General features: G+C 40.7%; 2 protein-coding genes across 2 annotated transcripts in view; one reads left to right on the plus strand and one right to left on the minus strand.

Moving 5' to 3' along the window:
• ect2l (epithelial cell transforming 2 like) overlaps positions 1-27,438 on the plus strand; it is a 70,299-nt gene that overhangs the window by 32,475 nt on the left and 10,386 nt on the right. The gene's annotated exons all lie outside the window — the stretch shown is intronic.
• The window catches only part of filip1l (filamin A interacting protein 1-like), a 50,759-nt gene that overhangs the window by 15,934 nt on the left and 7,387 nt on the right, over positions 1-27,438 (minus strand). The window contains exons 2-4 of the mRNA XM_029517079.1: positions 17,120-17,441; positions 16,425-16,598; positions 16,132-16,310 (exon numbers count right to left, since the gene is read on the minus strand). Of these exons, the coding sequence (XP_029372939.1) occupies positions 16,132-16,310; positions 16,425-16,598; positions 17,120-17,431 (665 nt within the window). The 5' untranslated portion in view covers positions 17,432-17,441. The remainder of the gene's footprint in view (positions 1-16,131; positions 16,311-16,424; positions 16,599-17,119; positions 17,442-27,438) is intronic.

The following is a 27,438-nucleotide window of genomic DNA, read 5'->3' on the forward strand; positions in this document are numbered from 1 at the left end:
CCAAAGCGAACGGTGTATTTACACAGTTTAAGATAACTGCACTTCAAAGCCTTCAGTGCTGAGACTGTGTTTAAGACGGAGCGCACATAACTAAATGCTGGTTCAGCTGAGAAAAATTACAGTTTGACCACCAGCCAACAGAAGGAGGTTTTTTTAGGGAAATGCATGTATCATCTTTCTGTGTAATATAGTTTTCAGTGTAACCACTTACACTTTCTGACACAAATTTTCAGAACAGTTGGGACGAACAACGTATCTTAGATCTACAACAACAGAGGGAATGTTGCCATCAGTACGATGTGTCAAGTTCTGCTAAGATATCCAGCTCATTTACTCATCCTCTGACTTATCTACAAACACTGTTCAGTGTCTTTAAACAGGGGAAATGGGTCATCCTTTCACAACTTCATTAATGGAAAAAATCCAAAAGCCTCTGCAAAATCCCCTTGACTGATATGGGTGTCATCACATTGCTATTTCAGCACAGGCAAGTTATAAAGGGACGCATCCAAAAGCTGCGATCTATGAGGATCGATTTGAGCCAGAGAGAGGCATGGTTTATGTCGCACGAAAACACACCTTTGGCATTTAGGCTGCAACCAACATCATGCTGTATGTCAGTCTCAGTCTATAAAGGGTTTTTATCTGACCGAGGAAACTTGTATCTTTCTGAGTTAGCACATAACTGACTAGATTTAGTTTTGCTGTTGTGTCCTGATTTTTTGCACCTCGAGAGGCCCATGGTGTCTATCTCTTCTGCTTTATAGCCTTTTGTAACATTGATACATGTGGATAATTGTATTATTCCGATAAGAAAGGTGATAATTTTACACAAAACTATCATTATTCATTTATTCTTTACATTTTAAATGCAACCAAAGGATTTAAGACCTGTGGAGCTAGAATATAGCCATAATAATGGCTGTATTGTCAAGCAACTCAATTGGCGGTGTTGCAAACATCCAGTAAAACATTGCTCGTATTTAAACCAATCATTGTAGTTTCTTTCAATGTTAATGTTTTTATGACGGTAAAAGCTTCTTGTTGAAACAGAATCTCGTAAATATGTCACAGCAACAAGCTGTAGTTTTGCACATAAATACGATCATACACAATAAAAGCGTGAATATGTCTTCTATCAAGAAATGTCAAATGATCTACTGAAGGCAAAACCTCAACAGTTATGAGATTCAGATGGGCATTTCCAAGTGAATGCAGCATAAAATCACATTTGTGTAATCCAAATAAGTGTAACTAAACACACTGTACAGAGTCAGTGTGACCAGTGTGTAAAGGAATGCAGTCTGTCACAGACTCCATGTTCCCAGTATCTAACTCTTATTCATTAACAACAACCAAGTTTTATTCATTCCTGGCACAATGATATTCATATAGCTGCAGCTTTATTTCTCAACATGTTGTGCCCAGAATGAGAGTCTGTAAATATCTGAATACACTGAAATACTTTCTCTTGCTATCTTTTTCTCTCTATCTGTAATGATTTCTCTTGATCACTCTATATTTGGTCCATGTGATGCCATCTGTTCCCCTTCCTCTTTTTGTTTGTCCCTCCACTGTCTCTCTCTTATGATGACGCAACCCTGACCAAACTTGCCAGATGTCCTCATTCGTCACTTACTCGAACCCTCTCATAGCACTTTGGCTCCGTCCAGGACCTCAGATGACACATCATTTTTCAGAAATAATGGCTCACATGTGAGGGGATTAGTGTGTTTAGAAACAATGACTGGCGATCTACGACATTTAATGAAAAACTGTTATCACACTACCATAAATAAAGACTGTAGATAACATGTGTACTGCATCGTTTTTATGAAGACTGTTCAACATGTTGTTTGACCTAAAAGAAAAAAATTGTTTTCTCATTCCACAATTTCCATCACACACACGCTAAAGACCAGCGCAAATGCATCACGCTTCAAAAATGTTGCACAACTTCTCTTCAGGACGCTGTACTTTAATCAGCACATACCACGGTGATAGACATAAAATAGACAATGTGACCTTCCCAGTCCCTTCAACAGTCACTGCCTATTGTAACAACTTCCTTTACATGTTTTATTAGAATGGTTGTTCCTCCTTTTGGTCTCGCTCTCCTCCTTTCCTCTCCCTCTTCTTATCTGCCTGCTCCTCTCTTCCCATTTCCATCACAACTGGCCAGATGCATGCTCATTCTGGGTCCTCCAACTTGCTGCTCACCTCTTTGTGTCCTTGAGGAATGTATATGATAGCATTTCGCGATGTTGGGTGGGACGCTTGAATCTACTTTAGTGAGAGAGCGCTGTGATGGACTGGCTGTGCGAGCGTCTGTTGGACCCCCCTCCCAGAGTGCTCTGAGGGGATAACACCCGAGCTGGGAGGCAGTTTTGGGATTTGTGACTTAAGCTCTCTCTATTGTCTGCTCACCTTCTGTTCGAGCCTTGATCATTTTATAATATAATGATTACTTTGCAAACAGTCTCAAATTGTCTCCACCTCTGAATTAAAGTGAGGAAAAGCAGACTGAGGCTCTAGCTGTTTATGATCTAGGTCGTCACTTCATTTTTGCATAAGTTGTTGTTTGTCATCATCTGTATTTGTTGTTGCAGCTTTTTCCCCTTAAAAGACAAGCTTTTCTTGGCACCATGTTGCCATTTTGTCTCCTGTGTGTTATTTTGTCAATCGCGGAATGCATTACGTTTTATTTATGTGTTGCAAAGGTCTTGACATCTCAACCATTGTCGACAAGGGATTAGATGTGGAGATTCACTATACTTCACTCCCTACTACGAGAAAATGAAATAGCTGCTTTTTTTTTTTTTGGTCATGTATCTTCAATTTCAGTCATAACTTCAATCATCCTGAATTTCGATCGCAATTCAAATTCATTTACAATCGATATCAACAGGCTCGGGAGTTCCCTGTTATGCAAAGGAAACTCATTATTCTGCATTGTTTTCTTCCTGTAATTACTTTAATTATCTTCCACACTTGTGAATAAATTGAGTTGGCTGTTTATGTGAATGCGAGCAAGTTGTAACATGGCATTCATTCCTGTCATTAGCCTTCCTCTCCGATGATGTCAATACAGCACAGGCCTAACCTTAAGCTCCTTCAAGTTGAATACAAAGAGCGTAATAGGTTCTTGAATATAAAGGGAAAGATGTTTCATAGCTCTAATCAGCTCCATCTTGGTGGAAAAACTGGAAAGTCTTGTGTGGTTGATCAAAGACATTACTCATCCATTGCTTGCTGCAGTCACTGGCACATCCCGAGAAGCTGAGGCTTGACGTTTTAATGTAATACCCCCAAAAACTGTCTTATCCTCTTATGAGAAGATTGGCATTTTTAATTCAGTCTTCAGTTTGATGATTGTGAAAATCTCAAAGGTTTGGTGCGATGAGTAAGAGGTTCACTGTGGCGAATGCAGAAAATCTGTTGCAGCGTGTTTGTGTTTAAGCCAGATGAACGGATATCTTTTCCAAAATTTCTGTCAGTTTCCAACCTGCAGCATGTATTAAATAGGTCAGATTTGCCCACTTTTTTAACTGTTTAACTCTGACTTGATTCCACGTCATTCCATAAAATCTGTCAGGGAGGTGGGGGGCAAAAGGGCATGTTAGGGGGACCATGGTACAGGGCATACATGGTTTTTCAAGGTCTCTTGACTACTTTAGGCTTCCCATGGCAGAAATACTCACAATGTTGATGAAGTGCACCAGTGGGATACCTTAGTTCCCACCGAGGGGCTGCCTGAAAGGCTTGGATCAGCAGCAGTATTAATGAAAGGACTTAATGTTGGATTTGAGCCTGCCTCTATTCTGGGTGATGTCACTGTCTGAAAAGACAAGAGTAGTCTCACCTCAGTGACTGAAGACAACAGATGGCTGACATCTGGAGGGAATCCAGAGAGGCATTTTAGCACTAAGGGTTACAAGTTTTTGCTTTGTTAGCAGACATAAAGAGATGATGAGTATTGATAGTGATCTTATTTTCTTTTAGTGAAATTAGCCCGGACCTAGTCTTGAGAGGTGCTCATGTTTATAGATGAATAAAAGTGAGCCCTCACAGCTTTTATATCGATTTCACTTTGCTTATCCCTTTTCTATTTCATTTGAAACATAGCTGTTTTTGTTTGTTTGTTTTTTATCCTTAGAAGTACTTATGAAAGTTCCAAGCAGAGCAAAAGATTAGCCACTAAATCGTTTTTTTTTTATTTAGTTATTTAGTTTTAGTTATTTTGGGTTGGACATAAATCTGGCTGTAATATATGGCTTCTCAAAATGTGAGCTCATAATTTTCTTTGTTTGAAAAAAAGAAACAAGCCTTTGGAATGAGCTCATGCTATACTTACATTAAATTAGAGAGATCCAGGCATAGCATTTATTCCCTCTTGTGTTTGCTCTTTGTCCAAACCACAGATATCGTGCCTCCTCTTTGGCATGCTTCAACTTTACAAGACCCTTTCTAAATTGTAAGATGATTTTGAACAGATTATAGGTGATATGATGTCAAAGGGTTCACTGATATACTGCATGACAAAATATGACAGTATTTCTGTGGGACTAAGATAAGGATTTTTGTGTTTACTAGGTGACTGTAGCAGAGGAATGGGAGGGAAGAAAAGTATAAAACATTTTCACATGCTAATCATACTCCTTGCAGGAGCCTCATATGGATTTAGTGTCCAACCTTACTGACATGGATACTTCCTCTTTCTTCCACTACACTAGGCCTTGAAAGGCTCCTGAAACTGGATAGACCCTTTAAACCATTTTTCCACCCTTTAGTCATACCACTCACCAACCCACCCTTCTCCACCTCTGTCATTGCCAGGAGGATTTGTTCAGTTTCAAGCCCAAAAACATTTGTCCAGCAATATCAGCCCCTGTCCTTTGACAAAAGCCTAATATCATTGCACTAATCTTTTATGGCAAAATGCACAGGCCATCTTAAATCCTGCTGATGCCCCATCAAAATACTTTTGACTTTATTCTACATTGTTATCAAACTGAGTGCCATCCATTTATGTCTCACCGGCTCCTCACCAGGTCAACACAATGTCAGGATAGGAGATTCTTGAGTAAAACTAAATTGACTGCATAATATAATCTTGGAAAAATACAGTGTAATTGAGGGTTTGGATTCCCATCAAAAAGAATGTTTCATTCTGGAAACGACTTCTAGGAAGAGTGTGGTTCAGAGCTTTGGGCGTAGGAAGGTGAATGTTTGTTTTGCTGTTAAGATACTGCAGCTCAGAAATTGCATTCTTCCACACTTTATGCAACCCATGAATATAAATTATTAACCATAGGAGCCATTGGGCTTGTTGCACTGGAGTATTAATTAGCTTGGCACTGGTCTTGTCTCCTGCCATAAAAAGGCAGAATTTGGTTTTCTGTTAAGTCATGCATCTTATTGAGAGTTAAATTACATTTCTGCAGTGTTTTTGCAGAGCCTTGGTGGGCTTGTAAAACATTAAATTGTTCAACATTGCTTCTACATTCCTATAGAAAGCGATTTCTCAATATATTACTCATTGATAGATCATAACTAACCTTTATTAATTTCCTTGAAATGTGTATGAAAACAGTAATTGTTACTGTGTGGGAAGGTGTGTCTGAAAAGATAATGTTTACTCTTAAATACCTGCCCTCAAACAGGCCAGTGTCAGTTTTTTTTCCAGTCCCTTAACCCTGCAGGAAAACATGCTCATCAATCATCTCCAGCACCTTACATTGGAACTGGGAGGAGGGAACATAAAACCCCACAGTGGCTTCTATTTCTCGGTTTCATTAGACTCTTGTCAAAGGGCAGGAAGCACTGGGACAGGGTGGTCCTTCTGACAGCTCTCTATTGTTCCCCGCCAAACAGTCTATCACCAAAATTTTGGTTTCCATAACGCAGCGAGACACACGACCACCTTGGTCTCTACATGTCCTACTCGAGACAGGCATTCAGCCTTGAGATTCCTTCAGTCCCACAATCACCTCAAATTCATTAACTTACTTCATCGCATGTCCTTAAACAAAGACATGTATTTACAAGTAACCAATAAGACAGGGTTTTTTTCTGTCTCTGTCAGACAAACCTTGTCAAGGAAAAGTAAATTGAACCCTGTTTCTTATAAAAATCTGTAATTAGCAGCTATCGTCCCCCTCCAGCTGCTTCTTAGCACCCAGAGAAAGTTACAAGACCTACTTTCAATTTTACACAAATCTCATAAAATCCCAACAGTGGCTCAGATGCAGTCACACATGAAAGGGGATTTCATCTATAGTATCTATAGTTTCTTGACATGTAAAGTAAAAGCAGAACGCTACTACATCACCAGCCTTTTCATTAAATCACTAACACTGCAATCGGTCGATAGGATGTTGTTTCTTCGACACAGCACGGGTGTGTTTCATCAAGACGACGGACACATGCTGAGATGTGAACTTCTCTGAATTAGAAGGAGGATTGTGAGACAAACATTTGCATACAGTTTTTGGGGAAGTAAAAGATAAACCAAACTGCCAAAAGAGTCCCACAGGACTACTGTCATTGCCTAAGGTCTGGCTAAACTAGTTTTTCCTCCCACGGGCTGAAACAGGATATGAGATCATGAGAAGCGTTGACAGGAACATCCTCAGTAGACTCATCTCCCATCGTTTTGGCATTTACTGCATTTTTGTTTTGTTTTGTTTTTAGCTTCACTGTTACTCCTATTTCATATCTGAAAAGTAATGATAAAGAACTGTTACAGTGTGGTATTTATAGTTATGTAAGTGTCCTGTACAACAACAGATGTAACTTTTCATCAGAAGCATACAAATATGCATTTATTATGTATTTGTATCTGTTGATTGAAGGTATGTCGGCAGCTAAAATGTTGGGTATGTAGTCGGTCATCCATTAACTGTTTTCTGTCCAGTCAATGATGCTTCAGAGGAGAAATTTTAATTAATAATGAACTCTTAAATTGCCGCATGTACAGAATCTACATTACACTATGCGTGCTGCTGCTTTTACATGGTACACAGGGGCTGCTGAATACCCACTATACTACGAAAGTAATAATTTCTTTGTCAAAAACGAAGGTGGGGAGTAGAAAAGTGGCCCCACTGATTCACTTTCCCTCTTTGCACAATGCAAAGTGGACACATCTAGATGGCCCTTTCACCACAATGAGACATTTAAGTTGGCAGATCCAGGCAGGCGCTTTCCTCCCTCCATATTTCACTCACTATCTCGACGCTGACTTGGCCGGGAGCAAAGGCACAGGCTCATTGTTCAGACACTGCAGCTGCCAGCTTCGAGGACGTAATGTGCAAGTTTCTCGCTGTCGCTTCCTCCCCGCCTGACAGGACGTGAGCAAAAAATGGCTTCCCTTTGGCCAGACTGTGCCAAGCTGTAACCTAAGAAGGTGTTTGCTAGAACAAATGTGACAAAAAGGGAAATTGGAGAGACTAGTGCTGGCTGGACGGCAAAAGTATACTCTACACCGTCGAGTTAGCGTGTCATTCTTTGGTTTTCGCTGTTGCCTGATGCCATCGAGTCTCGCCATTCTTCGCTGTCTGCACCCTTGGCAGAGGCCATGCACGGTTCACAGCAAGCGTAGAAATGTCATGCTAACTCCACATTAGCTGCACTTTTCCTGCTTGACCCCAGCCCTCCACCCTTGATGCTATTTCCTTTCACAAGTTGAAGATTAGTTCATACATCACTCCTGCAGATTCCCAGTCACCGTAGTCATTTGTCAGGCTCTACTCAGTTGGTTTTTGCCTCTCTTTTTTAAGCCCTCTCAGACATTTACAAAGAAGTTGTAAGATCTCTGGCTCAGTTCATGTTACTGGAAATTTACATTTCATATTTGCCGTTTGAAAGCACTATGTCTCCCACTGCTTTGTGTTCATCCCAGTGAGTAGTTCCATTTCTTTTACGAAACCACCAGAAAGACTGGAATACAAAAAGGGATATTTCTGTTCCCAATGCAAAACAAAATTTATGTTGTCAGTTGAGCAGCTGTAGAGGAGGCTGGACGCTCAAAATCATTATATGGTCAACAGAAATGGCTTACAACATGTTATTTCTATTTTGGGGTTTATGTTTCTCCTTTTATAACAAGTCTAAAAAAGGTTGGAAAAGTACTAAGAGTAAGTCTCGCGTCCCTGTGGTTATTGAGGTCTAATCGCTGCATTCTGTCAGGGAGATGTAATCACATTACGCCATGCAATGACGCCTCTCTGGGCCCAATTACCACCCTGTTAACAGATGTCGTGTAACAATATTTTCGCACACACTTTAAGGTAAAAGGACGCATATAAACATGGGCTTTCATCCGAGGGGTGTCTGTTTTCGTACCTGGCTTCTGTCTTCTTACACTACCAGTGGGTACATCTGCAGCGCAGAGCAGCTTAAAGCGAGTGGGCCTTTGTAAGAGCTGATAAACCTTGCGTCTAGTGTGTTCAAGATTAGCTGCATCCTTTGTCTGAGTTAAAATGAGCAAACTGACAGCTTCAAAGAAAGAATAAGCTGCTTAACAGTTTTATTTTTATTGTTATATCAGGAGGACATGCTTTTCTCAAGGGCACAAATACTGCTTATCTTTTTTTCCTTGTCCTAAAATTATGTGACAAAGCAAACCCACAGTATGAGCCCACTATTTGCTCACTATTTGCACTTAATGTAACTCAGTGTACTGTGGAGGCCCTGTCACTCTCTACATGAATTAAGACAAAATCTGAAAATGCAGGGTCAGTTTTGCTTTTAAACCTAATAAAAAAGCGCTACAGTCCATAAGTGCGTGGCAAATTAATTTTTTATCATTAGAAAATCATTCTTCACTCTTGAAATTGATCTTAGACTCAGCTATTTTTAGAAAAAGTTGTGCAAGTCAACAGCTTTTAAGGTTAAGCGAAAGAAAAGAAGGGTAAATTCCCTTGTCTCAATACCATCAACCATGTTACAGTAGAGTCAGACAAATGATCCTGCGGTTGAGAAGACTGTGGTGTAATCTTTTCGTTATCTGGCCAAAACAGGCAAGGGAGTGTTGGCTGACCAGCCCAAATTAGGTCAGTAGCTGCTCAGTTTTTCCTATGATGTGGGAGTGATAGTGATGAGCATCAAGATTCACAGGCTAAGGTGGTATGTGAAGCAGGAAAACAAATGCAACAGGGTGTGGATCCATTCATTCATTCATTGGACATTCAACTTTGGTAAAAGTCTTCAAAGGGAAGCAGAGTGTGTCTTGGGAAAGTTATGTAATTCTCGATTTGGACGTTTGATTTTTCATTACTGATGCACTGAATGTTGTCAGCCTCTTTTGAGAAAGATTTCTGGCGAGTGAGTAAAGGTTAATGTAATGTGTAAGTGCATCTTTAACTTAATAGTTGGCCGGAGTTGTTTTCACTGCCTTATAAGTAATTGGGTAGTTTCAGGCCAAGTAAAAAATATTTCCTAAGCTGATGATGCACCTATAACTCATGTGTGGAGTCTTCAGCAGTAAATCCATTTTAGCAGAAAGGCCTATTCACAGTTTTGAACAAAAATAAGGATTAATGTTTACAGTTCATTAAAGGACGCATTTCTATTTTCCAAACTGGAAAGCAGGAGAACCAATCAGGTTGCTGCACTGATATCTAATATTTTGAATGTATTATAACACTATGAGAAGTGTATTTGAAGACATGAACCACTGTCATGTAGTGTCTCTTCAGTCCTTATATTCTTCCATATTGCTTGGTTGTCTTGCTCCATAAATGCACGGTTGGGATGTAGCTTTTTTGATGCATCTGGAAGAAACTCTCATAAAATCTAACCAACAAAGTGCTGAGAACTCAATCTAAACGTATTTGCTCTTGATTTTTGAGGAAATGAAAGCCAGTTTTATGGTGACGTATTTAGAGACAAGGAAGAATGTGTTTTGAACGACTGTAAAGATGTGACTGCATGTCATGTGTGTTTAACGGGTGTCGCTGAATGTGGCATATTTGTGTGATTCCTGACCTCAACATGGGGGCTCGCTGGTGGGGCTTCAAAGAGTACAACTGCAAATATTTGAATAGCGTCATATACCTTCCAGTAGTCAGTTTGAGAAATAGCTTTCCCTCCCATAAAAGGAAAGGTTTGACACAGAGTTTCAAGAAATGCAGCTACAGATATGCAATTTCCAGTGCCAGTATATCATAAACAAGATAAATAAGCCCTCTCCCCCCACCAGAAAGTCTAGAGATTGAGCAGACTGTTTCTGTTATATCTTATCCTCTCATTTATCGTCTTCAAAGCTCCGTCTGGCTTTGAGGAGGAATGTGTAACATGCACAAGGCTAAAACATTCATGGGATGAATACAGGTGTGCTCAGAGTCAGGAAAGAGGTTACAGTCTTTGCTAAGAACTCAGCAATCACATGTCAGCTGCAGTTGATAAATGAGGCAGATTTCTGTCTCCAACCAATAGTTTTAGGAGTACTGATAACATCTTAACAACTCATAGGTGAAGACAGATCCTGCTCATGCATGCAGGGGAATATGTGTATACAGCACAACAGCTGCTTGACAGCTTCCTAGAGCATGTTGTCATTTGTGCAACAAACCATCCAACTTTGATTTTTTTTTTTTTCCCCCCTTCAGGGTTCACAGCATTTCCCTCAGGTGATCTTGCAGAGGCAGGAAAAGTGGTCATTAATAACCAAAAATCCCAGATTGTGAGGGGAAAAAAATCAAAAGTGCCATTTTTTGTTTCAAAGACAGGACAGAATGTTCTTGATCTGATCCACATGAGTGATGTCACCACCGCTGCAGTTAAGTCACCCAGATGGCATGAATACATACTGCACATCCTTCAAATCATTAAGTGCAGGAGGAAGGTCATGTGGTGTCACTTTTGCAGCTACTGGTCTTTTTTTTTTTTTTTTAGTCTCTATCAAAAACTTAGCAGCGGGAAATATCAGTTACTATGCCAGCAGATTCTTGAACACACTTTCAACACACTCACTTTTTGCTCGTCGTCTGCAGGCTGTTTTGCTCTCACACAGCTTTGTTTCCATTGCAAAACTCACAACTGTTGAATTACCTCATCAAGGCTTCAATCCATTGTGCAAGAATAGTAACTAATGCAATACAGAAAATTACAGTTTCAAGATCTTGGGAAAAGATAGATATCCAAATTATGTGACCCCTGAAATGATGCTGTCACACACACACACACACACACACAGGTAGCTCAGACTCAGACCTAAAGACCAAAACTAACACAAACTACCACTTTAACAGACTGGCAGACAGACTGATTTTTGCATAAACTCTCAGAATGCTTTAAACCATGGGACTCTTGCACAAATATCCCACATTACCAAAAGACAGATCACCATTTGTAGTCACCGTTAAATCTGGTGAGAGGCGGTCACTTTTCTTCTCATCTGAATGATGAGATTTGATTTGGACAATATATTAGGCAAATGTTGCAGAGAAATCAGATAAAAATATTCAGTGATGTATGAAGACAGAACCGGCCTTTTTTATATGTTTCAGTCAATGGCTATAAGTATTTTATTCAGAGCACTTTTCATCTTTCTCAATGTGGTTTCTCTTTTTCCGATTTTCCAGCAGTGTTTATGATGAGTAGACGCCAAATTAAACTCTGGCACCAGGCACATCGGCTTGATCATCCACAAAAAGAAATATGAGAAACATAATGAAAACCCCAACCTAGCAACAGCAAGTGGGCATTTCGTCCAACAAAAACCTGTACTCAGTAACATGAGATGTTTTGCCTCTTCTCACCTTTTGGGAGAAAAGACTCCCAACCCAGCTGGCTTGGTAAACATGACATTACATCATCAGAGTCCTATGTATTCAGTGGTCATGTTTCAGGCTGATTCCTGCCATCTGGAGACGTCAACATGTGCAGTCTCCTGGTTTAGCTTGACATGGTAATAGTAGGAGGATGAATTGGAGAATTGACTGATGCTTTATAATTTCATACTGGGTCCAGAGCATCACATGACATTTGGATGTTGTCATGTGATGTATACTAACGGTATGTCCCAAACCTAAGATAGGATTTAACTTTTGTCTTGTTTTTTTTTTCCCCCCTCTATGCATGAAACTAAAGGACACAGACTGCTATAAAACTTGCTCCCTGCCCCTCACTTACTTACAAAAGAACAAAGGCAAGCAAGTGGCCTGCTGCGCTGCGGCTGTATGGAGTGTGTGTGTAGCTGTGAGCTGAAGTCATGTTTAATGTAACATCTGTTGATGGTTAGGATGCTGCTCTTGGTCTCACACCCCTGCTGCTCCCGCAGTACCCGGCGTGCAATGAGGTCATCACTCATAGACGGCTGCTCAATCGACAATTAATCAGAGGGGAACCAGGTTCGTCCACAGCCCCCTGCCCAGATTTGCATGCTTTTTAAGACTTCCAGGGACGAGGTCATTTCGCAGTCAGAGGCTTTTTGCTATGAAAAGATCAAAACCAGAAAGAGGGAGCAGGAGATGAGGAGCTGTAAATGTGTAACGTAGCACTTTGTGCATGCACTTAGAGAAAGCAAGACAGGGAAAAAGATATATAATACCAAACCCTGCTGCACATTATAGGATGCAGTCACAACTTGCTGTTTTCCAGGACCCAGTAAACGGAAATGATTACATCCATCTAACATGCATCACTAAACAATGGATTAAGAAGAGTGAAGCCTGGTGCAATGTGGTGCCTCTCTTACCGTACGTGTCAGGCCATGGCTCTCAAAACATAGTGAGCTGCTTCAGCTCTCCTCAAATCAGACTAATAAGACTTATAACTCAGAGCCTTTTAGGCTTTGCTATTTTTCTATCTCTCTCACAATGTTTTGGAAACAGTGCAGAGCAGAACAGAAGCTGCTGAACAAACTCTAGGTTTTGTTCTTGGGCGAAGGACTAATATGCCATTTATCCAGGGTTTTCCTCTTTCTCCCTGCTTGAGGCGGTTTTGACAGCATGTCTACCTCAACATCTTAAGAGCACTGGGCTGTTATATGACAGAAATACATCTGTCATCAGTGCGCCTTGTTCAAACTTTCATTGTGACGAACACAGGATTTTTTAACATCACAGTGTGCGTCATCATGTTTATTGACTCCTGGATAATTCAGGTTTTAACTCAGGTTGTGTCATGTTAACCATGTCACGACTTTGTGGTCTTAAAAGTGTGTTGAGTTCTGAAAACAGGGATATCTCGACTGTCCTGCTGCAGTCCTAGACTAACTAACATTCTGTGCACTGAGTGTTAACGTAACACAGAAAATGTTATTTTTGGTCATGATTTGCTCAACTGTCAGCTGCTTTTTGACAAAGAAACCTCCAGGAAGGAGGAAGTTCTCCCATATAATCCATGAAGCAACTTAACTGATACTTGATCGGGTCTGTATAGTACCTTGCTGCTGACAAAGCTGCAATAAGTATCCAGCAAACTTTGCAGGAAAAACAGTGAGCAGAGGATCTTTACATTCATGTTCGGCACCCACTGTTCAGTTTAAGATATGGAGGCTGCTTTGTATGCAACAAAATGGAATGGAGTCCTCACAAGTACATTTACATAAGTGCCATAAAGTATAACTCATAATAATCTGTGTGGCAGCTTTGAAGGCTATAATGGCTCATGTGAGGATTGTCTGGACAAACATCTCAGGGAGGGAATGAGGTAAGGGGACACCTCCGGACTCACAGGTTTACCTAATAACTTCACACACGCTCACATCCGTGACCGTAACAGAGCACTCAGCTACAGAAACAAGGCTGCGTCCAGCCGCTGAACACAGATGACAACAGCAGATGTTGAGCACTGCCCCGCACAAATTTTTCCTTCCTTCTATGTACATGCACTAACCTTGAAGTCCACTGGCAAACCCAAGACTGAAAAAATCCACCCTCATCAACTATTCCATGGTAATCTGGCATCTAGTGGACATGCATGATTGATCCATCTCAGAGCCACTGGGCTAGTTGCATTTTCTTTTTTCTTTTTTTTTTTAATCTTCTCAGTCATATAAATCTTTTACTTTTTCTCACGCAGTAATTAGCTCAACCCTTTGGACAGAGGTCTATTTTTCATGGCAGCCTCTTCTTCCTGACATGCTGCGTGACAAAGCACAGGCCATCTCCACACCGAGTTCTGGTCCAACTCAAACATCATGCTACGGCTAAAGTGCAATGATGAGATTGTCCCAAATAGGTCAGGGGGCCGACTTCCAGCTGTGTTTCCTTTGTAAAAATTAATCGCTGAGGGTGCATGTATGCATGCAAGCTCTGTGAATGAGAGTCTTAGGTGAGTTCCTGGCTTGGTGCACAAGCCCTCTGTGTGTGCACGATATGTGATATTGGTGAGGAAGCAGTAAATAGACCTCTAAGTGACATTTACAGAAGAAATCAGTAGGACGCGTTTCCACCTTTGGCCTCCAGTTTTCTCTGTCTTTGCTGGGAATGTTAAACAGTTACCAGAGTTTCCAAATAATTTAGCCCAGGTCCATTTTGAATTACAGCAGGTCACACCATTTGGTGTGTCAGGACTTCTGTGTCATGCCTGCACAATAATCTGAAGTGGTTGCAATGTCTCCTAATTCAGTACATTTACAGTAAAATGCTTTATAACTTAGCACAGATGGAATTATGGCTTTGATAAGGTTGTTTGAAATTTGCTCCATGAAGAAAGGCAGCTTGTTTTAGTTTTCCTAAATGAATCATGCACGGTTAATTTTCACTTGATTCCTGTAGTCATGCAAAAAAGATCTGAAGCTCAGTCAGTGGCTCAGTTAATCTTTGTTTAGGCTCAGCGTTGCTTTGGCTAAAGGCTGTTGTGCAGGAAAGAGAAATAAAAGGGTGCAAGCGCAATTGAAGCAATTTTCCTATATTTCTATAGCCAAGGAGAGTTCAGAGAATTCTCACATCATAGCACAATATGAAGCGCGTGATCTCACAATGTCCTTCAATATGAGCTGCTGCCTCTGACTTCCACTGCCACTGAAATACAGAGTTGTTGTAGCTGTATGATAGTTTTCCAGGGATATGAATTTTCACTCTACTTCACAAATATCCGCAGTGCTACCATAAAACAGGGTTGTAAATGTAAAGCTTATTTGTGTATTTAAGCTCTGAACTAAATTATCTGTGGACAAAGACTTGCCTGGCGCTCTCGGTCTCTGGATCATCTCCAGAAAAAACTGTGGGCTTATGCAGAGTTGGTCAATAAAAGGTGATAATAAAAGTAAGGACCTAGTCTCAGTCATGGGAAAAACCGAAATGGAGTCCTTTAAATGGGGATTTTCCCTGCTAATACTGATGAAGACTTTGATTTAATGCAAGCATCACGTCAGTTTATTAAGACCTGCAGAATCTGGCAGTGCCGAGTTGGATCATTATTTTAGTAGCTGACAAACTCCTCTTGAACAAAGTACTCAAGTCTCAGCATTATTCAATGGCCAGTATTCTTATCCTCCATCACAAGGTCAAGGGAAAAGGCTAAATCTGATCACATTATTCCCTCTCTGTCCGCTGACACGATTCAAGAGGCCCTCAAACTCTGAAGAGCATGCTGACATTGACTTGTAAAAACACCCCCACCACAGGGACAGTGAGCCAATTAGAGATGACAGTTTTGCTAAAATAAGAAAGCTACCTCAGCTGTAATTTTTGGGTTCAGTTTGATACTGCACTTAGCCGCTGAATGGGACTTTAAAGCATGTGGTGGTGCTATGACTTCAATGTCATTTCATTTTTGAGCTTTTACTGTTCTGCCTGTTGGGTCTTAATGGAATATGCAGTGCACGTCACTGCGGTTGGTCCGCGGATGTTTTCTGGTACTTTTAAGAAATGAGAATAATGCAGGATCTGTTTGGTTCAGAAAGAAGAAAACAGAAATGAACGGTATAATTTTGACACCCTAATTTCCAGAACTAGCCAACTCTGTCATATAAGCAAGAGGTTAGCACATGCAGTTTGCTTGAATTCAGTTGGAGGTTGTCCAGAATTAGCATTTAAGAAATCGTCAGTTGCCTCCTGCAACCAAAGCAAGTTCTATAGTTGCTTTCGGATCGCATGTCGCCATATCTCTCCAAGGAAGCCAACACAAATACATTTACACAGCACAAAGCTCAGACAAGGATTGTGTCACAATGACCTCTCACGGTCCTGCTCGAGCAGGTTGGTGAACTCGTCACTCTTCTTCATGAACTCTCCATGGTTCCTCTTCTCGTCCTCCAGCTTGAACAGGGCTTGTTTGTGTGACTGTTCCACCATCAGCAGCTGCTCCAGCATCCGCCGATGTGTCTCCCTCTGCTTCTCCACTAACTTATCCAGCTGTGGAGGGAGGATGCAGAAAAACTCAGTCACATCTGGATTGGTCTGTTAGTCACTCACTGTCATTCAGTGTATTATAGTTATTTTTTCTCTCTGAGTGAGAGTCTGTGTTACCTCCACCATGGGCTTCTCATAAATGTCCTCCTGTAAGTCCTCAGACTTGCCCTGAATGGCGTCTCTCTGCAGGGCCTGTAGGACCTTCTGTGGTGTGACAAAACCATATTTGGCTTCCAGCAGTGCCAAGTCAGTGTTCTCTGCCTTCAGTACTGTGATCACCTCATCTCTGGCCTGCAGATGGAGAGGAATGGGAATTTAGTTTGATTCAACTTTGTGAACTTTTGTTCTCAAAGATCGTTTCAGGTGACAGGAAGTTATTCTCTCCACCAGGCTTTTTTACACACTGTAAAATTAGATCCTTCCAAAGTAAGGAGCAGCATGAGGATCTTCAGTTTGCCTTTTTAATTATCATTTCTGTAAAGTCAGTGCTACATAACACTCATTTTTAACTCTGACCTGTTGTTTCCTTGTGCTGTATCTAGCCTCTCTAACTTGGCTTGTTGATATTTCACAACACTGCCAGGGGATTCCTGGATCCAGAATCACAGGAAGTGGCCTCAGCTGTTAGCTGTCCATTAACACTAAGATTTAGTCCATCTTGAATGCCCATTGAGTCACCATGTCTGACTGTATGTCCCACTGGGGTCAGTGCCATGTTTGGAGGCGTGTCTGCCGCACCAGCTTAATGTTCTCGGAGCTAAATCCAAGTTAGCTTTTTTTTTTTTTTTCGTGACCTCAACATGTTGGGTTACCTGCAGCTCTCCCTCCAGTAAGCTCAGTAGAAAGACCAGGTCATCTCGGGAAAGATCCCTGCCCTTCTCTCTCCGACCGCCCTTTGTAGCACCACTGGCATTGCCACTCCCAGTGGTACTGCTGCTATTCTTTGGTGTCTTATGATTCCTCTGGATAGTCCCGGTGTCATCCGGTGGCTCGCGGTGTCGGCTGCGGCGCTCAGCCTTTCCCGATGGTTCCTCTCGCTCTGCTGATCGCTTACGTGTGTCGGCCTTCTGCTGCGCTGGCTTGGCCTTGGTTATGTCCTCCAAACTGTTGCTGCGTGATCGCATGTTCCACTACCTGAACAGAAGAAAAAAGGAGGTTTTATTTAAGGTTAAGGTTTATTTAAGGTATAAAGGTTTTATTTTAGCTTTGCACACAAAATGTCTGCACCATTTGAGTGTCTTATCCTGCAGTATTTTAACAAAAACACAACAACTAGAATGCATAATGTGCCAAATTTCAATCCATGACCTAAATGTTCAGATGACTTTTAGCTGTCATGTGCCATGAATTTGTGACGTGTCATCTGTGACTGATGACAGGTTTTGATTGACATTACCTGGCCGGAGGATGTGTGCACGGATGGCTTTTTTTTTTTTACATTTCCCAGACTGCCCTTCAACAAACCCTAAACATCAATCGATCTCAGGAAATGAAATACTGCACCAAACAACACAGTGAGCAAAAAAATTTATTTATTCAATAACATATTCAATAACAGGAGGGGGACAGTGTAAATGTCTAAACATAATTTCCGTTTATTGCATGGCAGACTGAACAGATAACCGTACAGATATAACCTGATATGTCATCATATTGCGAGTAGGTCATAAACTAGAGCCTCGTCCTACACCCGGTTCCACATTTATCATTTCTGTAGCTCAGCACCATGTTGTCATTGCCTAAGATATGAACATTAGTCACTCAGTGCAATAGAGTCCGTCCCCACATCGTACAGCTGGCCACAGAGCATGATTATGACTCAAATTCTTTGACAGATGGAGAATTTATTTTCTTTTTTTGTTGTTGTTGTTGCTATGAATTATTATAAAGCTGCTGACTGTGTTTCACGGCTGATGAATTTCCGCAAATGTCAATTCAGTTTTTCTTAAAAAAAAAAAGGATTTATGGACTGGAGTATTTTGGATTCTTGTTTACCAGTTAGTTTGTTTTTCAGATGATGATACAGTAGGTGGTCTGATGTGTTTGGGTCTGGGGAGTGATCGGTGGAAGGGGTATAGAAATGACATAGTGAGCTATGAATAAAAAGCATCATGTCTACCTACCAAGGTTTGTTTTGAATGTACAGTGTGTCTTTGTAACATCTGGTTCATGAATGAGCCATTCAGTAACCCACTGATGACAATTCATCAATAAATGATAAATAGGTAAATGCCGTAAGCTGCAAACTCAGACAAAAGAAAACAAAACAAAAAAAGTGGTTCCCTCTTTTGCCAAATGATTTATAGCTTTCTCAGCATTATGTTCAGCTTAAGTAAATATGTCCAACAGGCAAACCGCATCTGAAAGGCATGCTGGGACTCGTTTCTAAGGGTTTGATGTAAGAGAGAATAATAAAGACATTGCATCATCATCTAGCCAGCTCAACTTGCATCAAAATGTCTCCAGCTAATTGAGCTTGAGAGTTTCTATTCCAGAAGTGTTTCACAATATATTTGCTTGTATTTTGCCATTTGTAACCCAGCAACAAAAAATAGTGTCAATTCTAACAATGTATTTCTGATATATTTAAGGGTTAGGGTTATGGTACCACATTAGAATTCACCTTATGTCAGAGCCTCAGTCATAACAGTCCAGTCATAAATCATGAAACCTTGCAACTGTGGTGGGAGGTATGTTTTCCTCATCGTTAAATGTTATTTATTTATTTTTTTGGTGATAAAACATAAATATATATCTGGCTTTTTAATAAAAAAAAGACAAACAAAGTGAGACTGTAAAATAATATTTGCTACTCAGGCAAATGAAACTCCACACTGACTGAATTTGCCTGAGACAGCCCAAATTGAACTTCGAAACAATGTGTTCGACACTCTTTCAGTGTGGGTCCAGCCTCTGTGTGAGGCCCTCTGACAGTTTATGAGTAAAAAAGATGGCTGGGTGATTGCATTGTGCACACTCTAGGCAAGGCGCCACATGATTCAGAGCTGAGGTAATTCCCTGCAGTCTAAGACAGACTCCACATCGGCTTACTCAGAAATCTGGGCTACAGGCAAAAGGCAGAACTGTTCAAAATGTAGGTGTGTGTGTGTGTGTTGATACAAATTTGGGTAAGTGCAGGTCTTTCTGGACAGTATGTGAAGGAAATAGTACGGTTTGTGTTTGTAATCTTACCCTGAGCTTCACTAGACCCTTGTTGAAGAGGAGCTGTTGTAGATATTAGTTATTAGTTTGATTATGTTGAGCTGTTAGTGTCTACAGCACAACTGCAGCTTTGTTGTGACATGGTGCATCGAGTAGTCCTTCACTCTTACACGTGCATGAAATGAGCTTGAGGACACAGATTTGAGCGGAGATTGAGCAACAGATCCGAAGGTCACAGACATGTAACGTAGCCTCGCTGGGATTCCTACATGTGCAAGTATCACGTATCTGCAAAATGTCCAAGATGGATCAGAAATATATCACATAGTTCATAAAAAGGTTCACTGAGGGGATGGGAAAATAGCTTCCCAATGGATTTGATGTATCTCCAAATGAGTCCCTCACCTTTGAGACAGGAATCGAGTAAATGAAGTTTGAGATCAGTGTTTTATGTGAGTTGGTGGAATGTGATGGTTACTGGAAACCTGGAGCAATTGGAGTCTAAATTTGAGACATTGGAATAGTGAGCATAGGTCCAGCAGAGAAGTCAAAATTTATGCAGATTTGTTCACAGACGGATGTCAAAATAATCTGTTGAACTGTAATTATACTGCTGAAAACACATTTCTGTCTTTAAAGAAATACTGATTCCATTCAGGGATTTGTCCCTGGAAGATTTGAATGGGATCAATGGTGCCTAAAATATACTGGAATCATTAGATTAGATAAGATTGAATATCAAATCTCTCAGATTTGTAGCCAAAATAATTTTTTAAATGTGAGAAATAAAGCAAGCAAATAGATTTCAGTTGATTCGCATACAGAAGATGATAAAACGAGAGTTAATCCCACTCTAAATAAACACAGGGTGTAAAAAGACACTGGTAGCAGTGCCAAATCAAAGCACAAAAAACAGTCTGTAGGGTAATTTCCCATCAGCCTTAATTCACTACGGGGGAGCGAAAAATAATGGCTATTAAAATGCTTATGAACGCAGTGTGTGCGCGCTTTTTCCATGACTGCGTTGTGTTCACAGAGAAGGTATGAAGACTAAGTTGCACAAAGTTAATTGGCTGCCACGAGACCTTGGATAACCTTGTGAGGGCCATTTGTAATATCCAAGTATCCAAATAAGTTCAGGTCAAGAGGTCTTTTAATATAAAGAAACATTATCAACATTATAGAGGTCAACAAATTATCAACAATATTTCATATGAGGTCATGGTATTACCCAGTCTATAGACTAGAAGCTACCTGTTTATACCTCTTAAGTAGTAATTGACAACAACAGCATGATTGAACGAGTGTATGACATGTGTGGAATTGCCCAGAGATGACTTAACCACGCTTTTGTCCTCTTACTAAACACATCCAGACGCTTTTGTCTGAGCAGCTTGAATATTGTGATTTATGAATTTTTATTTTTTTATTTTTTTCATTTCATGAGCAAGATCGGTGCCGAGGTGACGTTATGATGAACAGGTGCTCAGATCTTATGCAACAAATTTAGGCGATTCTTTCAGGTTTGCCCATAAAGAAAAACAGCGAAAAGAATAATTTGAGAAAGTAAAGCATGGTTTGAGCAGTAGGGAGAATTAATTAATTTATAATGAATATATATGTATATATATGAGAGAAACAATCCTGAAACCTTAAACAATGTAGGACTTATGTTTGAAGTATTTTCCCAGAGCCCATATCACACCCACAATGTAAAGTCCAAAAGAATAATGTGATGACAAATCACCAACATGATCACAGTTCATCACAAATTTTCATGGCAATAAAGTCAATCGTGCTCGAAATTATTAATAAAAAACAGCAGCTCATTCATAATTTTGCTCTTTTTTTCCTCTCCCTTGCCTGGGCTTCTTCCATTACTTTGTGCTGCCATTAAGCTATGAGGACAATGTCTGAAGCCAAAAGCAAAGCTGTTCCTGGAAACAGTTGGCAGTTTGGACAAGTCTAACCGGGACCACCAACTAGCTACCAGGTCAAAAGGCTCATTCATTCAAATAGTTTTTATGCAATGAACTCCGCAAGCCAATCACTAACTCATAAACCCCATAAAGTCCATCTATAATGGCTACGGAGTAATTTTATCACATCTGAACAATTTAGAAAGCCATTAGGCTCATTATTTTGGGACTTTATGATCATGAATCTTTTCTGTGACTATTGGGACCCACAATATAAACCAGCACCACACACGTGCACGCATAAACACCTTCCTCCACATGTTTACCAACCTTTGTTAATATACATGAAACTGTACAGCACACTTAGTGTCCCTGAGAGCTTTTTAGTCATGACTTCACTCGTCATGTCAGCTGGAAGTTGTGCAGAGGTAGGGCCATTAAACCCAAGAGGGTGAAAGGTGAGGAAACAGGTGTGCCACAAAAACTAGACCTCCTCACTCTTTTCATAGCACCAACAGCAGCCTGTTGGACAATTGGACGTGCGGTAATGCAGAAACATGCACAGAGAATACACATACATGTACACACCCACTGCTACACAGCCACACACAATCGGAGTAAATTCCTGCGGCCTGACATCATGCTGCTGTCAGCATGATTGAGGGGAGGAGAAATTTAGATCAAAAGCACAGAGTAAAGTACGGGAAGGGAGGGAAAGATGGAGGCGCAGCAGTTTGTTCTTAGGAGGATCTGCTGGTTGTCTGCAGCTTAGTGTACACACAAAATCATCACTCTTAAATATGGACTTTCAAGTATGGATTTGCAAGGTGGCTGGAGAAGATTCTGTCACATTTAGTTTAGTTTTGTAAAATCCCACTGGATAGACCCAGATCAGCAAAATGTTTCTAAATAGGAGGGGTTTTTTTCTGCGTTCCTGAGGAGTTCACTTTTTAACATAAGCAGAAACACAAAGATCACTTGTGGGGTTTTTCCATTCGTTTTGAACCCTTGAACCCACATTGGGAGAATTATTTTAACGAGCTGATGTGTGTGCTTTTTTTTTTTAATCTCTATCCAAAAATGGTTACATCCTAGCATTACTATTAGTCTCATCTGATGATTGGTTGTTGCATTCTCGCAGAACGTTTCATGAGAATCACTGGGCATTTCTGGGTATCTCCAGTAGCTGGTTAGCTTAGCTTGGCAGAAGGAGAAGATGGGAAAAATAACACGCTAAACATTTACATTTACTCCCCTTTACAGGTGCTGGATGGATTTCTGTTGTTCTATTCCACAAGACTATCGCTTTATAGTAATTATGAAAAGATAAGGTTGTTAGATCTTTTCATCTAAGGCTTACCAAGAAAGCAAATATCCCAAAATGTCAAACTATTATGACGCAGTTTCTTTATGAATTTGGTTAGTAAGAAATCACATGTTTTCATTTTGTGGCCTTTTTCACTTTTGTGGGTTATTGTTCAGCTACAGAAGCAGCTCTCCTCTCTCTCTAACCCACAGAGTCTGTGGCCCATGAAAAATTGATCATGTGGTGTAGGAAGCTGGTTTTCATAGAGAAGAGGTTGTGACAAATCAGGTTTAAAATGCTTATTTTCCTCTCAGCATGTATTGACTCAAAGCAGCACTGTGGAGTCATGCATAATTATCAGAGGTGGCCCTGGATAGTTGCAGGTGAGCTAATCATGCTGTGTCTAATACATGTTCGATCAAATCAGATGTTGTTGTTGTTGAAAGTCCCAACCAGCTGTGATGAATGTGAGATCACATCCAGGTACAGAGCTGTGAAATGATTTCTTTATTTTATTTGTTTTTTTCTGTTGGACTTTCTTGTTGGCATATCACTGGCAGTCAGGAGTTAAGGAGTTATCAAAATTGATTCCGTAGGCACTGTAAGCCCGTGTGTTGTCTGCTGTTACTTATTTGCTCTGTCCTTTGGAGGAAATGTGTCACACAGACCTACATATTGCATTAGTGATTCGTGAAATCAATTATTTATCATTCTTTAAACATTCCTGCTTCATCCACGCATGTGGCTATTTCGAACAGGCCACACTCTGCAAGAACTTAAGAATTAATAAAAAGGCAGCAATAAAGCAAGTAAGATTCAGTGTCAGTGATGATTAAACTACAAACTTACAGACCCAGAGGAGGTCAGGAAGCCCTGAGATCCAGAATGACCACTTTTCCTTTTGGCTCAGTGGGAGGTTTAAATTTATTTGGCAGTGGAGAGTGAAAACATCTTGAAATAAGCTTGATAAGAATATATAAGAGTTCATGTAGGAGGTTGTTACAGTGCAGAAGCTGTTACTGTGGACTTAAGACAGTCAGGTCTTTGTGCAATGGAGATTTCAGATCCCATTAATGATACATCATAATTCTGTGCAGACAGGTAAACTGTGTGTGAATGGCTTCAATAATAAATATAGTGTATATGCCATCAGAGAGCAAAACACTGTTTTAAAGGAACACTCTGAAAATAGATGATTGATTCATGAGAATATTCTATTCCAGACATATGAATATAGTCATTTTTCTATTTGTATGGATATTTTAAGGTTATTACACAGTGTTAAGTGCATCAGGAAGGTTAATAGCACCCACAAATGTACTATCAGAGAAAAGCGCTTTGTGCTGAAGGGGTTTCCATCATCGAGCCAGAAAAAAATTTAAACTCGATGTTTACAAACAGTGCGGGCGTCGCCACAGCAACAGGTAGCGATCAGCGTTTAGGCCTCAAGGTTGAATGAGGTGCCATAAAGCTGTCGGAGATGTTTCCTGCAAGCGTTCACGCTGCTGGACTGTAAAGCAACAGGAGAAGTGGTCTGGGAATTGCTCTGCACTTAAGTCGTCCACAGCTCAAGTCCTTCCTCCAAACTGGCTGAGGAGGGTCTCCCCAGAGACCATCAGGCAGACAAACTGAGATGTTTGAGGTCACACATAAGCACACTGTTGTTCAAATCTGCATGAGCCTGTGACTGGCTGTTACAAGGCTTATAGCTGTTAAACTGCCTGCCTTTTGAAAAATAACACTTTTGCACATTTTTTACATCAAAACCTCCTCTCTAGATGATGCAATCCCAGGAAATCTTTTAGACTGGCCAGAAACCGTAACAATGTCAGTTTTGCACATTTCCCTTGCAAGCATGTCTCACAGAAACAGATCATATTCAGCAACAGTGTTGTTCCACCTCTAAATCTGATTATATGGAATAAGGTCATCATTTGGGAAGTGGACAGTCTTTAAATGATAATATTTCTCGCTTGTCTTCTGGAGGGTAAAAAAAACACTGAATTTAGCTCATCATGCAGGCCTGAAATACTGCTCTGCGCACGGTATCTGTCAGGTAGTTGTCACTAGCAATCAGTTCCAATAGATCTAATGAAAATTTCTAAGTTTCTTCAGAAGTGACTCTGCAACACAATGAGCTGTAGAGGAGTGTCTTTTTCACCAGGGGGCGCCATGTCGCCATCAACATTTTAATTTCCAAACTCTTGTAATGCAGCAGAGGTTTCAGGAAAAGAGCAGAAAGGTAACACATGTGAAGTGGCAGCAATAAAGGCCAAAAGGACTTTTTCTCAAAGCAATTCACACAACGTGCTGATAAAGAATGGATATTATTCCATATGTTCTTTATCTATTCGTGAGCTCTATAAATCAGTTTGAGAGAGATGTCCTCACAGACAAAGACCAGAGTGTGTAGAAACAGACTTCCCCTCATGAACCTCAGGATAAGATATTAAACCTTTGGAGAAAGAGAAGAAACACAGATGCAGCCTGAGCCAAAATAAACAAATGGATCTGTTCATGATCTCTGAGCTTATCCAGGTAACTTGACATAAAGGTTCTGACATTGTAAAGCAAAATGAAGGTGATTTGTCCTGTTGAAGCAGTTCTTAGTGTGGGAGAACAGCCAAGTCTGATGTTAAGCCATGAAATGTTGCCAAGCAGACGTGCACTTTGTCTAACTTGCTGCACTGAATGGGTAAATGCACACGCACTTGTAAACATTCTCTCTGGTTGTTTGTCTGCTTTTGAGCAGCACTGTTGTCAGGAGATGACTTTATTGTAATCTCATCAGCTCCATTTTACAATGTGTACAGTTTGCAGCAGTACAGTAGTTCAGTTACTTCTCAACCAGAACTGAGACCAGATGAGAATTTAATGAGACCAGTCATACTGCTTTGAATCAAGCAACGACAACCATGAAGTGAACCTCTCAGTCCCCCACTGTTGCTCTTTAGCGCCACAAAAATTTCACTCTATGTTTAGCCCGGCCTCGATGCATGTTCTAAACACGCCCGGTATATTTAATATCCTGTGTTGGCTTTTATGTCTTGGCAGGTGCTCTATGCTCAGTGTCATCAGACTGTAACCTTGTCTGTTGTGGAGCAAGTGATTATGAGAAAGAGAAGTCTGAGGACCGATGTGGTTTGAGTTGGCGAGTAGCTACTGGGGGGTAATAATATCGCCCCGCTGGCTGTCACACTGAGCAAATCAAAAGTGGAGGGTCACCCGGTTCAGTGGCCGGTGTGTTTCAGACCTTGACATGACTTTGCGAAGCTGGATAGCAGCAAATTAAAGCTGCACTAATCACTGATGTGTTGCACGTAATCACCTGATTCAGCTCTCCACATTCAGCTCACTGGTTCCACTTTGCAGTTTGATAGCCTCCAAAAGACCAATCAGCTTCCTCCCTCCTCCTATTCTAACAGATTTCCAATCACACTTATTTGTCCATAGCTGATTTGACTGCTGAAGAAATGTCACATGTTTTACCACTCTGGTTAATTATAAGTCTTCAGGGTCACCAGAGCATTTGTGTTTTTAAATTGAGAGATTTCAAATTTGTATTTGCAAAGGCAAGCTGTGACTTGGCAGAAAAGAGGAACAGAAAAAAAAAACCGTACCTTCTATACCAGTGACATGAAAAGCAATAGATAAAAGGGAGCAGCACATGAAATACATCAATCACATCAATACTGTGCAAATTCTGCCAGCTGCTTCATTTGTCCTCTGTGAAGTTGAGGTGTTCAAGCAGGCCCCTGTTTTAGAGTGCTGTGATGGAAAGTGGGTTAATTTATGTTTCAGACTACTTTAATATTTAGATTTCAACAGACCTGATCCTCCTGAAGGGCCCTGTGTGCCCAGCATGACAGAGCAGCTCCAGACAGATCCAATAGTTGGAAGGTGCGAATAGCTGAAATGATCTGTCACCACAAGGGCCACCGGGGACGAAGACAAATCACCTGACACTGTGGTGCTCTCTGCTTCGTCCCAGACTAACACTGAACACATTATGTTGATGAAAAGTGAGAAACAAGCCAAATGCAAATATACAACCCATGTCAGAACCACGACAGGCTTCTTAAGTTAGACATGCCCCCTGGGACATATTTGTATTTGTCAGTGTACTAACTGCTGCCCTTTCTTTTTGTTGGAGGCAACAGCTAATCTAACAGCTAGATCTGATTAGCAGGTTAAAAACATTAACCACGACTCCAGTTTATGGCAGTGTTTTTGCTTTTCTGAGGAAACATGGCTCCTCATTGGGACCTTATGCTCTGTTCAGCCAGCAGAGGGCGTCACTTTTTAATTTTTAGGAGTGGCCCCTTGGAGTACTTGACTGAATTATACCTTCTCATTAGCAACGTTGCAGGTCCTGTCACACCTGTGCTGTATATGACTGAAAAAGTATTCAGGGGCAACGCAGAGATTGTGGTTTTGCAAATGTGGATGTGGCTCAGTACATTTATGATGTAAGTGGCTGCTCCGTTCTGCTGTATGCTTCTTGATTTAAGTTTTATCTCCCTGACAAATATAATTCGGTGTCAGCAATGTGATGTGGTCCACCGAAATGCAATTTACTGTGGGTGAAATATGTCATTGCAATTGTGGCCTGCAGGAAGCTCGTGTCACAAAACAGCTGATTGTAATATTGTGTTTTGAGGGCATCTTGTTATCAAAGCTGATTTTCAGTCAATAGCCAGGAACAGAGAGTTTGCCTCAACTTTCCATAGTGTTTTTCTGCCAT

Source organism: Echeneis naucrates, chromosome 2 (genome assembly GCF_900963305.1).
Source record: "Echeneis naucrates chromosome 2, fEcheNa1.1, whole genome shotgun sequence".
Taxonomy (NCBI): domain Eukaryota; kingdom Metazoa; phylum Chordata; class Actinopteri; order Carangiformes; family Echeneidae; genus Echeneis; species Echeneis naucrates.